At 41.5% G+C, this 15,958-nt stretch overlaps 1 protein-coding gene across 1 annotated transcript; it reads left to right on the top strand.

The window, feature by feature from the left end:
* Window positions 1–1,621: 1,621 nt before the first annotated feature.
* On the top strand, window positions 1,622–11,167 carry LOC129817165 (uncharacterized). The gene is made up of 7 exons (XM_055872139.1): window positions 1,622–1,774; window positions 2,420–2,565; window positions 2,923–3,051; window positions 3,446–3,473; window positions 5,514–5,558; window positions 6,942–7,068; window positions 7,284–11,167. The coding sequence occupies exons 1-7, from the start codon at window positions 1,702–1,704 to the stop codon at window positions 7,399–7,401; spliced, it is 666 nt and encodes a 221-aa protein (XP_055728114.1). The 5' UTR covers window positions 1,622–1,701; the 3' UTR covers window positions 7,402–11,167.
* The last annotated feature ends 4,791 nt before the right edge of the window (window positions 11,168–15,958 follow it).

The raw sequence follows: 15,958 nt of genomic DNA, 5'->3' as shown, positions 1-15,958 counted from the left end.
CCTTAGGCATGCTGCAAAGAGGACTGCAGATGTGGCCAGGGAAATAAATTGCAATGTCCGTACTGTGAGATGCCTAAGACAGCGCTACAGGGAGACAGGCTGTACAGCTGATCGTCCTCGCAGTGGCAGACCACGTGTAACAACATCTGCACAGGATCGGTACATCCAAACATCACACCTGCGGGACAGGTACAGGATGGCAACAACAACTGCCGAAGTTACACCAGGAACGTACAATCCCTCCATCAGTGCTCAGACTGTGCGCAATAGGATGAGAGAGGCTGGACTGAGGGTTTGTAGGCCTGTTGTAAGGCAGGTCCACATCAGACATCACCGGCAACAACGTTGTCTATGGGCACAAACCCACCGTCGCTGGACCAGACAGGACTGCCAAGAAGTGCTCTTCACTGACGAGTCGCGGTTTTGTCTCACCAGGGTGATGGTCGGATTCACGTTTATCGTCGAAGGAATGAGCATTACACCGAGGCCTGTACTCTGGAGCAGGATCGATTTGGAGGTGGAGGGTCCGTCATGGTCTGGGGCGGTGTGTTACAGCATCATCGGACTGAGCTTGTTGTCATTGCAGACAATCTCAACGCTGTGCGTTACAGGGAAGACATCCTCCTCCCTCATGTGGTACCCTTCCTGCAGGCTCATCCTGACATGACCCAAAAGGCATGACAATGCCACCAGCCATACTGCTCGTTCTGTGCGTGATTTCCCGCAAGACAGGAATGTCAGTGTTCTGCCATGGCCAGCGAAGAGCCCGGATCTCAATCCCATTGCGCACGCCTGGAACCTGTTGGATGGGAGGGCTAAGGCCATTCCCCCCAGAAATGTCCAGGGACTTGCAGGTGCCTTGGTGGAAGAGTGGGGTAACATCTCACAGCAATAACTGGCAAATCTGGTGCAGTCCGTGAGGAGGAGATGCACTGCAGCTCTTAATGCAGCTGGTGGCCACAACAGATACTGACTGTTACTTTTGAATTTGACCCCCCCTTTGTTCAGGGACACATTATTCAATTTATGTTAATCACAGGTCTCTGGAACTTGTTCAGTTTGTCTCAGTTGTTGAATCTTATGTACATATTTGTATGAACATATGTTAAGTTTGCTGAAAATAAACGCAGATGACAGTGAGAACGTTTCTTTTTTTGCTGAGTTTATCTGATTTAGCTTATGCTAAGCACTGCTGATCCTGGTGCTAGATTAATGTTAGCTGAATTGTCTAGCCATCCTTCCACTGTAAACTAGCTGATAAACTTTATGATTCAGTAACAACAAATTTCAAAGACAAAACCGTTACCGTGTAAAGGTTCATACTCTGCTTGCAATGCAGTTGAAAAGAAAGTTCCTTCAAATTGAAATCTGGTTGAAAGGAGGAGCTAGGGAAATTAGCATATTGTTAAGTTAGCGTGTGTAGGTGTATATTTAACCTAATTTGACGAGTGCAGGACCGCTTGCTGCCATTTATTTAGCATATTTTTAATCGCCTGCAAGCACATTTGCATGCGCTTATTTGACTCGTGTAGGGTTAATTTGTCGCCTGCGACCTGTTTACTTTACACACGAAGCATTAAAAAGATCGTGCTTTAAGACCCAAGCGGCGTTCCATATGATACACAATGACCCGCCTACAATTTGAAACACTAAAACTACAAAAAGTGTTCTCTGTTCACTCTCAGCTTCAGATCGCACGGAATGTTGAACTGCGCTGGTTGTTGGATCAGCTGTGTCATACGGAAGGTGTCAATGAAATTGATTTACGTGTACTGTAAGTAACCTTACATATATCAAGTAGGCTAACGTAATAGTTATTTAAGCCAACAGTAAATGTGCTGTTTAAAAAATGCTTTGCGTTATTTCCTATGTAGCCAATTTTTACTCATCTTCCACCGTTTTGCAATGTTGAGGATTATGGAAAAGAGTAGCCTTAATCCATCATGCGAGTATGTTATAAACATAGTTAAAATGTTATGTATTTTAGTTAAATCGTCTAAATGTATTATTAATACGGACTTTATTATCAATACGGACTGTGTTCTGATATCGCAGTTTGGAGGATTTGGATGATTCACTTGATGTATTTTGTCAATGTTTGTCTAAATCCCCTCGAAGTAGGGAGGCGTGCGTGAATGTTAATGCAGCAGGTGTATACACGTGTGCAGTATTATTAGCGGTATGCATCAGTGTCATTTGCAAAACAATGGCGCAGTATATCCTACTTGTCAAATCGTTTCACAGATTTGTGAAACCGCTCAAACCAGTTTTCCCACCTCTTAATTTGACAGTTTGTAGTACAATACCGATGTGGACCGATGTTAAACACTCCTGTAATATTTAAAACATGCATGTTATGTCTGTCTCTGATTCTACAATCCATGCTATGTGTCAAGACTGAGTGCCCTTTCTTTCACAGTGGGGTGTCAGCTGGTCAGCTGTGTCAGCGCCCAGACCGTTGGCTGTAACAACACTGTACATGCCAACGGTACAATGACCTATCAACTCCCAAAGCCCATGCCAGGATCGCCCTCAACCTGTGTAAGGCAGTGGTTGGATGGAAATGTGAGTGACCATATGATAGCTTATTTCGAGGCTACATCTGTATAGCTGAGATCAACATTATCTGAATGACATGTCAGTACATGCTGTGCAGTACTACTTTCATTTTGGACCTGATGAGGCAACTGGTAGGTGTGTCACTGTATTCTTTCACAGCAGTGGTCACCAGCCCCAGTCCTGGAGAACTACAGGATATGCAGGCTTTAGTGCCAGCCCAGCACTATCACACCTGATTCAACTAATTAAGGTCTTGATAATTAATGGAATCAGGTGTATTTCTGTAGCTATCCTGGACCGGGGTCTGTGACCAGTGAGTTATGTTAAGCTGTGGCAACAATTTTCTGTTTTTATTTCATTTAGGGCACTGTTCTCACCAATGATGATGACATAGACAAAGATCGTGTTCTGGTTCAGACCAGTCAATCTATTACCATCATAGGCTGCATGGACAGGCTGAAGTACTTAGAGGAATGCACACTTAACAAAACGGTGCGTAGAATGTTTACTATCCACTACAACCCTGCTGTTACTGTATGGTTACTGTTTGTGTTGGGACATGAAAATAAAGATCATGATTATGGATTTAATTTGCGTACACATGCTGTGCTGTGACTAGGTCTTAAAGTGCTTCATGTAGACAAGCTCACAATGCAACACCTGTGTAGTTGGGTAATGCACAGTTGCCATTTTTTGCCAGAATACACCACAAATTCACACTGGCTATCAGAGTCACGAGCACATAGCAGATGGATATTCTTTATTCATGAGAATTTTAGGGGAGAAGGCGAGTGCAGACATGCCCAGGCATGTTCAGGATGTCTAGAGTAGACTGATCCTTTCCTCTCTCTGCCTTCTGTTAACCTTCTTTCTCCATTTCTTATAGAATTCAAATCGCAAAGTAGAGTGCCTTAGTGAGTATGATTTCATATTACAGTTGTATTGTCAAATAACGATTAGTGAGCTAGGTGGTGTTCCTGCCCGATTACATTGCTGACGCATGTCAGAACTTATAACGCCTAGGTATTTAACATATCTATCAGCTAACCACATGATATAGCCATCTAATGCCAGACAGCACAGTCAATAATGTGGCGCGTACCCATTGGTTGATGCACATCTAGCCGGGCAGGAACTCAACCTAGGGTCTCGTTCTCCTGCTCAGACGTTGCATGCGTCAACCAATGGTTCCTTGCCAAGTCAGACTGTGCAGACGGGCACCAGATTGCCAAACATATGTGGTTACCTGATACATAAAGTACCTATCCAGGTCTTGTAAGATCAGGCAGGTGTCGGCAATGTCTGAGCAGAATAACGTCCCCCTACAGTGCATTCTGGAAGTATTCAGACCCCTTGACTTTTTCCACATTTTGTTATGCTATAGCCTTATTCTAAAAATGGATTAAAGTAATGTTTTTCCTCATCGATCTACACACAATACCCCATAATGATACCCCAAGTGAAAACAGGTTTTTGAATTTTTTGCAAATGTATTAAGATAAAGATACCTTATTTACATAAGTATTCAGACCCTTTGCTATGAGACTTGAAATTGAGCTCAGGTGCATCCTGTTTCCATTGATCATCCTTGATGTTTCTACAACTTCATTGGAGTCCACCTGTGGTAAATTCAATTGATACGACATGATTTGCAAAGGCGCACACCTGTCTAAGGGTGTCTGTAAAGCTCCGAGACAGGATTGTGTCCAGGCACAGATCTGTGGAAGGGTACCAAAAAATGTCTGCAGCATTGAAGGTCCCCAAGAACAGTGGCCTCCATTCTTAAATGGAAGAAGTTTGGAACCACCAAGACTTCCTAGAGCTGGCCACCCGGCCAAACTAAGCAATCGGGGGAAGGTGACCAAGAAACCCGATGGTCACTCTGACAGAGCTCTAGAGTTCCTATGTGGAGATGGGAGAACCTTCCAGAAGAACAACCATCTCTGCAGCACTCCACCAATCAGGCCTTTATGGTAGTGGCCAGACGAAAGCCACTCCTCAGTAAAAGGCACATGACAGCCCACTTGGAATTTGCAAAAGGCACCTAAAGGATGAAACCAATATTGAACTCTTTGGCCTGAATGCTAAGCGTCATGTCTGGCGGAAACCTGGCACCATCCCTACGGTGAAGCATGGTGGTGGCAACATCAAGCTGTAGGGATATTTTTTTAGTAGCAGGGACTGGGAGACTAGTCAGGATCGAGTGAATGTACAGAGAGATCCTTGATAAATCTGCTCTAGAGTGCTCAGGACCTCAGACTGGGGTGACGGTTCACCTTCCAACAAGACAATGACCCTTAGCGCACAGCCTAGGCAACGAATGAGTGGCTTTGAGACAAGTCTCTATGTCCTTCAGTGGCCCGGCCAAAGCCTGGACTTGAACCCAATCTAACATCTCTGGAGAGACCTGAAAATAGCTGTGCAGCAACACTCTCCATCCAACCTGACAGAGCTTGAGAGGATCTGCAGAGAAGAATGGGATAAACTCCCCAAATACAGGTGTGCCAAGCTTTTGGCTTCATACCCAAGAAGACTTGAGGCTGTAATCGCTGCTAAAGGTGCTTCAACAAAGTACTGAGTAAATACTTATGTAAATGTGATATTACAGTTTATTTTCATACATTTACAAAAGTGTATACATCTGTTTTAGCTTTTTTATTGTTTAGATTTAGGGGGGGAGAAACATTTCAGAATAAGGCTGTAATGTAACAATGTGGAGAAAGTAAAGGGGTCTGACTACTTTCTGAATGCACTGGTTGTCTTTCTAAGAATGGTTAACTGAAACCATGGTGTATTTCATGTTAGTTAATGTTCTTACTGTGTTCTATGTAATTGCACCAATAACCTGAAACTGCATTTAATTACATGGAATATGTGCAAGTGTGTATGTGCTATTCTCAAGGCTTGCTGGGTTTGTCCACCAACTTGAACATTGTGTCTTTGAACTTTTCTAGGGAACTGTATTGTGAAGCCATTTGACCAGGAATCCATTGAACCAGGTGATGACTCACAGTAGCTTGAAATATCTTGGTATTGTTGCTATGGCTCCAGTATTCGGACACTTTTACTACTGTATACTATAACTGAATACATTCCTTTGCTATCTAATGTCTGCTTGATTCAGAGGCTTTGATTCTCTTTGCAGTAGTAATTGCAGCCTTATTGATAGTGATAATGCCAGAGAAGCCAGTGTTTGAAGGATATATTGGCATGGGTGTTAGGCCCGAGACAAAGTCATAATTACATACTATTTTATCTACAAGATAGTCCTGACACAAATCTAGGGTTGCTACCCAAGCCGAGTGGTTGTTCGTTCTATCGGTTCAGCTGCCAGAGATGCGACCAAGTTGTTCAGTCTTTTTGTTCTGTTTCTATGGATGTGACCCAGTCGTTCTTTCTAAATGTTCCATTGCCATACTGGCTGGCAACGTTCTTATCCCTTGCTTGCTAGCTAGCCAACTACAGTACGGTTAAACTTAGTCACATCAAAAAGTACAGCCAGAATAACAGCAAAGTAGCTGCGTTTAAAATAAAATAAAATTAAGCTGTTTTCTAGTTATATTTATTTGGATACATCCATAACAATGAGCTAATGGCATAGAAAATGTGCTCACTCGTCAGGACACTGTTGTTCAGAGGAGCTAGCCAACAACACAGCTAACAATCACTTCAAACTGTAGCTGGAAAGTCTGGAAGCTAGCTGCATTTCGTTTGACCTTTACAAAGAAATGTCAATTGAATACAGTATATCAAATTATTTTTCAGCTGATTCATGATTGACTGGTTTAGAAACGTTGCTTGCCTGTCTCTCGTCCCGACACGTTCATTACTATGGTACAGCTGGAGATCGAATTTGAATATGGAAACAATGTTGCAAATGTCGGAGAGACCGACAACAAGGTTTATTCAAACCTCTGCTGTTAAACTAAACGTTACTCTGAAAGAAATGAGAATGTCTAGATGCACTTTATAGTGGGGGTTCAAGTTTATAAATTGCTTGGCTGGGCTGATGACCGTGGATTGCACAGTCAGATCAGAGTAAATAGTTATTTTAAGGTCATAGATTTAGCCGGTGGTAACTTGTGGAATAGACACCGGCTGGAATGCTGTTTAACCAAGCAGGATTAGACACACCTGTTGTATAAACTTTGATTGGCCTGGAATGAGTGGATCTTTATTACAATGGCAGCACTTGGTTAACTACCAGTGCTAAATAAACTAAATTATATTGTAGTAACACTAATTATAAACTGGTTTAACACCTTCCATACAATAACATTACAAGACTTGATATTCCAAAATGTACTGTTAAAAAGAACAATGCATAAGATTAGAGAACTAAAATGTCTGATGCTGATCTGCCCTCCCTTCCTCTTCAACAGAGCACAAAATATGTTTTGGTGTTAGGTGTGTATCAGGGATAACATTTGGGCTTACCTTTGGAGTATCAGCTGCTGTCGTCATCATCATCCTGGTTCTCCTTATTCGCTACAAGATCCACTTATACCGGTAAGCATCCTCATTAGAGGGGATGTACTGTGAAACTCAGGGTTGACGTGTTCATTCAGGAAATGGTGAAAGTCTGAAGCTGTTTTAATTGAGAAGATTGGACGATGTTTTTATGTTCTATTGATGTGTTGGAGAATTTTGTATATTGATATACTGTATTTTCAATAACTCAGTATTTCATTTATGTATGAGTCGAGTATTTCTGTCTTTTCTAGAGTGTGCATGTTTGTTGGACATCGGTTGAATGGGACCACTAGAGAACCCTCTCCTGACACAGAGAAGCCCCAGGGCCACCCTGCTCCCACTGTCAACTACTCCGCTGTGAACCAGTAGGCAACAGTGATCATGTGAGAAGGAACCAGGGGGTGAAGGGAAAGAGGGGGAGAGAGAACAATATGTGGGAGGTTCATTTGCTTTGGGTTCACTTCCTGGCCAGAGTCGTCATTGCAAATTAGAAAAGGTTCTCAGCCGGCGAACCTGATCACTTCAAGGCATAGTTTGGGATGTTGTCAATGAAGCCCTTTATCTACTTCCCCAGAGTCAGATGAACTTGTGGATACCATTTTTATGTTTATGTCCAGTAAGAAGGAAGTTAGATTTGGCTTGCAAAACTACCTCTAACTAGTGTTATCACAATGACTGGAAGTCTATGGGAACCGCACTAAAGAGACCACCTACACAAAAGAGAAAACGCTAACTCACTGTGGAAGCTCTTATTACAGCTACACCACACACAAGTCATAACTGTCTATTAGTTTAATGTTTTTACGTATTTAAAAAAATATATATATTTTAATGTGCTTGGAATATGAGGTGGCTGTCATTTTACATTATGAGAACATATTGATCTCTTGCTGTGGAAGCTAATGTGTCTTGGCTCAGAAGCGCACACACAGAAATTCACATCTCTCCATCCACTCCCTTGTATAGTGAGCAGTGTAGATGGACAGCATTCCATTTCACTATATTCCTTTGGCAGTTTCTGCTGAGTCACTCATCCTACTTCGTAGTGTAATGCTACAACAGAAATACAGTAACTCCTCTCCCGCCTTCCCTTCTGGCACTCTGGCATGCCCTTACAAATCCTCCAACTCCTATAACTTGGCATTACCCCCTAGCTAGCCCCTGACCCTTAAGGTTTGTAGAGGATTTCAAGCTTAAGCAAAATGTCACCTAGCTTATCAGAGGGCCATGTTACCATGTGCACTTACATTTATTGATTCTTCATAAGAATTTCGACTATTTTATATTAATATATCTTAAAATACACTATATTGTATAATTGTAGTCGTATGTACTATTGCAGTATGTAATTTAAAGTATTTACCTAATTCATTATGGTCAATGAGTTGGAATGTGTTATTTCAGAGTTGATAGTGCCTACAGTATTGATTAGGCATAGAGTACTGTATTTAATCTGTTCTGAATACTGTTGATCTAGTTGCACTTACAGGCAGGCTATACTGCCTGTCAAACCCATTTAGAATGCTGTAAGACAGTTACTGTGATTTAGTCATGTGAGACTAAAGGAAGAATATATAGATATTTTAGTTGTCCTTATTTCATGTGTGATATCCAGATCTCTTTGCTTTATAACCCGATTCAACAGCTTGTATTAAAACATTGTTTCTTTGTTCTTCCCTCAGTCATGTCTCATTTTCCACTGTACATTGTTTCAGTTATTACAAGAAGTTGGTTTGTCAGCCCAAGAGGGGGGTTTTCTAGTCATAATGTTGATTAATGAGCACTGTCCCTGCATCTGGGTTATATTAACATCTAGTCAGCACAAAGATGTACTACTTCCTTAAACTTATGGGAATAAACCTCAAAATAAATGATCAAAGAAATCACAATTTGGACCTTTTACAGCAAAAAAACATTTCAAATGGAAAAGGGGCATGAGTCACTCAAGTCTACTTTTTCCCTGGATATTTTTTTGCTGCACTTGACTGATACAAGCAGTCCTTTTGCATAGCCAGAGAAGTCCTTACATGACAAGTCAAGGTTCAGATATTTGAAATGTATTTTTGATCAGCTCTGTCACAGAGCCTCTGTGCTGCAACTGTTTCTTGAGTCTGACCATTTAATGGTCATCAGAGGCATTTTCATTTTTAACTTTTGGACTTCCTTGTAAACATTTGTGAGGGAGAGTTGTTTACTCAAAAACACACGCCATGTTGTGGAAAATGCAGATAAATCTCAGCTTCTGTCTGTTCTTCATACTCAAAAATCTCCCCAAGGGACCTTGTGTAAGAGTTGGCCAGCTTCGTAGGAGACGATCGGCAGCTGGATGAAGAGAGAGCCATCATGTGCAGACATGTCGCAGAATTTCACGCCACTCAATGTCAAAGGCAAACAAATGCACGCAGATACTGAGAAGTGGCTGTAGATCTTTAAAACAATTGTCTCTATATCCACTGACAGCTGATCGCAGGCGTGCTTACAGGTATTATAAGCTATGTGAACTGGGCAATTAGCTTTCAGAATGCGATTGTTGGCACTGCTCAATAACTGGTAAACGGAGTGGTGTTTTCCAAAGTTGACATTGGCATTATCTGCTGCATAGGGCTGTGATGTGTCTAATATCCAGTTCATGCTTTTCCAGACAGTTCATCAGAGCTTGATGTATGCCATTTGCAGTTTCATCACTGTCTTCGTAAAAGTCAAGTAACCTGCACTGCACACCATCAGACAGAGAAATATCTCACAGCACACAGGAAACATTTTCCTATTTCCCTTGTTTGAGGCATCACTGGCAACTGAGAAATACACGGGCTCACCTTCCGTCAGGGACAGATCATCCAAAATATCCCGCACATTCTGTGGTCATTGAAACATTCATTGTAATCATCTCAGCATTCATTGTAATCATGTTTCGTTCTTCCCAAGTGCATCTTCACAACATTTGAGTCATGAAACAAAGCGCCGTTGAGCTTAACGAGACAGTCAGTGATGTTGTAGTCGAGTCCGTGTTTAACCATATGGTACACATACGAGGCTTCACTTGCCACGATTTTGTCATTTCCCGCAGTAGACGTCACGAAGAATGCACCGATATTGCTAGCACCTTTTAGCTAGTGTGGCCGCCTTGTGCATTTCTGTGGATGCAAGCTGAGTTCGGTCATTCTCCCCTCCATGGTCAATTGAGAATTCCCGAAGGCATTAATTACAGAAAGCTTTCATCGGGTCACCACTGACGGGCTTAACCCACGTATTTTGTGCTTACCATTGTTTGTTGTAGCTGTACAGTTTCTTTTTTGCAGGTTTATCCATATTTCCTTGATATGCCAAACCGACCGAAAAACAACAGAAATGTCTACAGGAATTGGTGCGTTTACACTATACTGTGATTGGATGAATATACGGGACACGGGAGGTCCCGTATTGGATCAACCAATTTAGCCCAATATAAGGTACATCCCGGCTAGTACGGGACAGTTGGCAATCCTACTGGCCCATGACATGACTCACAGGGGCAACATAATCTAAAACCTCGGTGACAGTATGATCTCATATCATTCCCGCCGCCATAAAAACATTGACACTCGCCTGATAGTTACATAATTGGCTGAACGACATAGGACGCATTAACACTTGCCTTCTATGGGCTGGGATAGCGCAGCAGGAATTCCATACTAAAGAGCACAATAGAAAGCGGTTCACTCGCAGCAGAACGCAGTGAACAGACAAGCAATCGCTGTTGTTTTCTATGTCTGTGATAAATAGGCCTCAGGTTTTATTTTGGAACTTCTGTCCCATGAAATAAACTCAGTCTGTCCTTGGTTATTATCACATGACTACAATGATTCATTCTGGCGTGATTGTGTCAATCTTATATCCGCATGGTAAATTATAGGCTACATGCCCTACCTTAAACTACTCAGGAACTGTTCAGGAACTCTTGAAGTAACAGAACTACCTGCAAATTGAAGTCACTATCGTTAATTCCTTTTTTTCAACCAAACAGCATTCTTGGTTTGCTGAGGTATTGGACTGTATACATGTAACTCAAATCCATAGATGTATGTTTTAACCGTATTTTGAAGCTAAGTTTGTTCATTTACAGAGACTATATTATTAATAAAGTCGCCTTAAACAATTTAATGTGTAGACCTGTGTTGGATTATGGAGTTAAACAATTAAGTTAATTACCCTACAAATTAACAACTGACTTTCAGCATACTTATAAGGAGGGGCACTCAACATGTACAGCACTTACACAAATGACTGATGATTGGCTGGAATAAATTGATAATAAGAAGCGTGTGGGAGCTGTTTTGCTAGACTTCAGTGCAGCGTTTGACGTTATCAATCATAGTCAGTGGCACATACTCATGGATGCCAAGAGAAGCCAGGCTTACCCAAATTAGCCTTGGATGGAGATAAGGATTGGGACTTGTGGTTTAACTTCATTCTCTGTACTGACCAATGTTTATAACTGTGATTCTGATCCAACCATTAATTCATACATTGTTCCCATGGCCTGAGAGGATGGAAGTTCAATATGTAGCTAGATGTAGTGGGCTAATATGTTAACTTGCTGGCCTGGTGCATCATTGCCCATGAAAGGAAGTTAAGCATTCAAGCAAACATTTTAGCCAGGTACCCTAGGACAACAAAAACAGTACGTGTGACTGAGTCATAGACCGTTTCGGCAACATGAAAGAGAGGAGGATGTCATTGGGTGTGTGAAGGTACAAATAACATGTTGACTCACCCTACTTCTACAGAAACACAAAACACAGAAATCAGAACCATGGACAGTCACATTTGGCTTACGTTGATTGGACTAAATAGTTTTTGGTATCTTTTAGTTGTCACTGTTTTAAACTAAGCATAGGTGATTTGATGATGAACTGGTGGTGGAATAGTGGAGGCAGCTCCTGTTTTCTTTTCAACATGTGGTAATTCTCAGTGATTCTAAAATCAAAGGTTGTTTTTTCCCTGGCATGGCTTCCCCATTGATTTTACCCACGCACCGCTACAGAATCTTCTGCTGGAAATAGTTTTTGTGTTAATGCTTTGTATCCCCTGCTATATCGTGGATTGAGAGTTACCGGTTTAACAGAACACAGAGGGTGTTCTTTAATGGAAGCCTCTCCAACATACTGTAATCCAGGTAGAGTCGGGCATTCCCAAGAGAAGTTGTCTAGGCACCTTACTTTAAAAAAAATCTTTACTAATGACCTGGCACTGAGTAAAGCCCATGTATGCTGATGACTCAACATTATACACGTCAGCTACCACAGCAAGTGAAATCCCTGCAATACTTCACAAAAAGCTGCAGACAATTTTAGAATGGGTGACAAGTAAGAAGCCAGTAATAAATATTAAACTAAAAGCATTGTATTTGGGACAAACCATTCAATAAACGCTAAACCTCAACTAAATCTCGTAATGAATAATGTGGAAATGGAGCAAGTTGAGGAGTTGACTGTCATGGTCAAAACATATTGATGAAATGGTAGCTAAAATGGGGAGAGGTCTGTCTGTAATTAAGTGTTACTCTCCTTTTTTGACTATGCTATCAACAAAACAAGTCATACGGGCCCTAGTTTTGTCGAGTGCCACAAAGAGGGACATAGGCAAATTACAGTTGTCCCAGAACAGAGCAGCACAGCTGTTCCTTAAAATGTACACAGGGAGCTAACATCAATGACATGCATGTCAATCACTCCTTGCTCAAAGTGGAGGAGAGATTGACTGCATTACTACTTGTCTTTGTGAGAGGGATTGACATGTTACAGAGCTGTCTGTTCTAACAACTAGCACAACAGTTCAGACACCCATGCATACTCCACAAGACATGCCACCAGGGGTGTCTTCACAGCCCCCCAAGTCCAGAACAGACTCTGGGAAATGCACAGTACTACGTAAAGCCATGTCTACATGGAACTTTATTCCACATCAGTAACTCATGCAAGCAGTAAAATAAGAAATACTTTTGTTTTTATAAAACTACACCTTATGGAACAACGCGGACTGTGAAGAGACACACACGCATACTCACACTCACTCTACACACATGTATATTTTAATATTGTTGTATGGTGGAATTGTACATTTTGTGCTGTGGGTATGTAGTGGTGTTGTAATGTTCTGTTTTATTGGGTTACGTGTTCTTAATGTGAATGGGCTACAGGAAGAGTAGCTGATGCCTTGGCAGCAGCTAATGGAGGTCCTTCATAATCATAAAAATAATAATAAACTCACCGACGTCATTGACTGTCATTCCTTGCTGCCCATAGTTCAGTCAATGCATTTGAGTGTTTATTTCACCAGCCCCATCACTCAGCTTTATAACAAACCAACTGGACTGAAACACAAACTCGGGATTGTGGCTTTAAAGACTGACTTTAAAGTAAAGACTGGACATAAATGACTATGTGTAAAATAATAAAAAGGTGGGGAGTGAATGGTTACACCTACACATGTTACATCCGTACAACCTGAATGAGACTAAAACACCTTGCTACAAGAACCAGTCAAAACACTTCCCAACAATACATGTGTAGCCAAAATAAAAAACTCACACAAGTCTCACGTTATTATAACATATATCCCGGTCTTCTGTGTGTGTGAGGCCAGTTTTCCATGTTTGGCTTTCAAATATCATGTTCAGCCTAACTGACGGATAAGTTATCCACCAGCTGTACTCCTAAAAGGACGTGGTAGCCTAGTCTACATTTCCTGGTATCTGAATGGTATAATTCCTGTTGCCACTGTGGACAGCCTCTAACTACATAGGATTTGCATAGAAATTACTTTTTTTTATCACCAACTTCCCACCAGAAATGTAGAAGAGTACACAGTAGGAGAGACCAGAAGATGGGGTAGCCTAGTGGTTAGCCAGTAACCGAAAGGTTGCTGGATCAAATCCCTGAGTTGACAAGGTAAAATCTGTTCTGCTCCTGAACAACGCAGTTAACCCACTGTTCCCCAGTAGGCTGTCATTGTAAATAAGAATTCGTTCTTAACTGACTTGCCTAGTTACATTTTTTTTAAAGACTGAATGACCTGCTATTGCTAAAGAGACTATGAACAGGAACATCCTATGTCCCTTTCACAATGCTGTTTCAGATGGTTAGTTGCGCCAACGCCCATACCATTGGTTGTAACGTTACTCAAAATGCCAACGGCACAACAACCTATCACCTCTTAGAGCCCCTGCCTTACATCAGTTGTGAGACAAGAGTAGGCGTATCCAAATGTGAGTGACATCAGAAATCACCTAATCGTTCAGAAGCAGGGTTGGGGTCAACTTTAATGGAAGTCAGTCAATTCAGGAAGTGATTTTAATTTAAAATCCCCAAATTGAAAAAGTTGACATATAGCTTCTCCTTTTTCAGATTATTGAGAAGTCATTGAAAATAGACGCCCTTTTTCAATGATTGAATTGGAATTTAAGTTTACTTCCTGAATTGACTGACTTCAATTTGATTTTAACCCCAACCCTGTTCTGAAGACTAGTGCATCAGTCATCATTAGGGAACAAGTTGTTACTGACCAGGAGAAACTCTGTTTAGGGATCTACGCTGACCTTTAAAGGTGAAACAAACTCAGATCAGGTCCTGGGTCTGACCAGACAGTCCATCACTACCACAGTCTGTCTGGGCAGCCTGAAGTATACGATGGACTGTGTAAATCCTCAGGTACTGTATCAAGTACGAATCTTGTCATTGAATTTGGTTATCACCTCTTCTCCATGCATGTGAGAGGCAGGTAGCCTAGCGGTTAAGAGCGTTGGGTCAGTAACCAAAAACAAAGTTGCTGGTTCGACTTTCCTAGGTGAAAAGTCTGATGTGCCCTTGATCAAGGCACATAACGCTAATGGCTCCTGTAAGTCGCTTTGGAGAAGACCATCTGCTAAATGATGTAAATGTACTTAAAGAAAGATGGGAGCATATCACATGACAGTTATGGATCAATGCATGGCTGGACTTGTAAAGGAGTCTAGACTGCATCATTTCATGGTCTCTTACTGTCACCTCTCTGTTGTCTTTCAGGTGATGAATAAAGTCGAATGTGAGTATAACCTACTACTGAAAACAGAGACACACATACACACAAACACTGTGGTTTCCATTCATCAATCTACGAAAGTCTTTTTACAGTAACTGAATAAAAATATCACACAGGAACTGAAGAGTAATACCGGGTCGGAGCACGGGAGGGTCGGAGAATGAGTCCAAATCAAAGTATGCGAAACGGAGCATGGAGGGCACTTCGATTGCATACTGCGTTTGAACATCTTTAGAAGCATGCACCGACGCAAGCTTCAACTGAAAGTATCCACTGAAATCATTTGAGCTGAAGCGAGATAAAATGGACTAATTAAATGTTGCCCATTCACATGACATATTTTGCCTGACTACAATATCTTGATACGTTAATAAATACAGTGAACTCCAAAAGTATTGGGACAGGGACAATTTCTGTCTGCACTTTAACCTCAGTCATTGTATCGTTTCAAATCCAAAGTGCTGAAGTACAGAGCCAGAACAACAAAATGTGTCACTGTTTGGAGCTCACTGTACATGCTGGGTTACTTTTGTCATGTTTACCTGCCTACAATACTCACTGTAGCCGATAGGCCTAACTGTCAATCTACTACTGTTAGCTAGCCAGATAGCCACAAATAATTGTTACCTAGCTACCCATGATGAATTGACCATCTACCTAGAGTACCATTCCTTTTAGGTCTTGTTTGCCTGTTAAACTATCTGGTTAGCTAGATTATTACAATTCACACACAGCTAGCTAATAGTTATGAAGTAAAACGTTTGCTTTGTATATGTCTTGTTTCGTCTCTATTGTTGTCTTTGCTGGAAGAAGGTTCAGTGAATGGGGAGGTTCAGCGCGTGGTAATACAGTAGGGGGAGTGCTTCTC

The sequence above is a fragment of the Salvelinus fontinalis genome, chromosome 20, assembly GCF_029448725.1.
Source record: "Salvelinus fontinalis isolate EN_2023a chromosome 20, ASM2944872v1, whole genome shotgun sequence".
Taxonomy (NCBI): domain Eukaryota; kingdom Metazoa; phylum Chordata; class Actinopteri; order Salmoniformes; family Salmonidae; genus Salvelinus; species Salvelinus fontinalis.
Note: the sequence above shows the minus strand (reverse complement) of the source record. Positions and strands in the feature narration are given on the sequence as shown.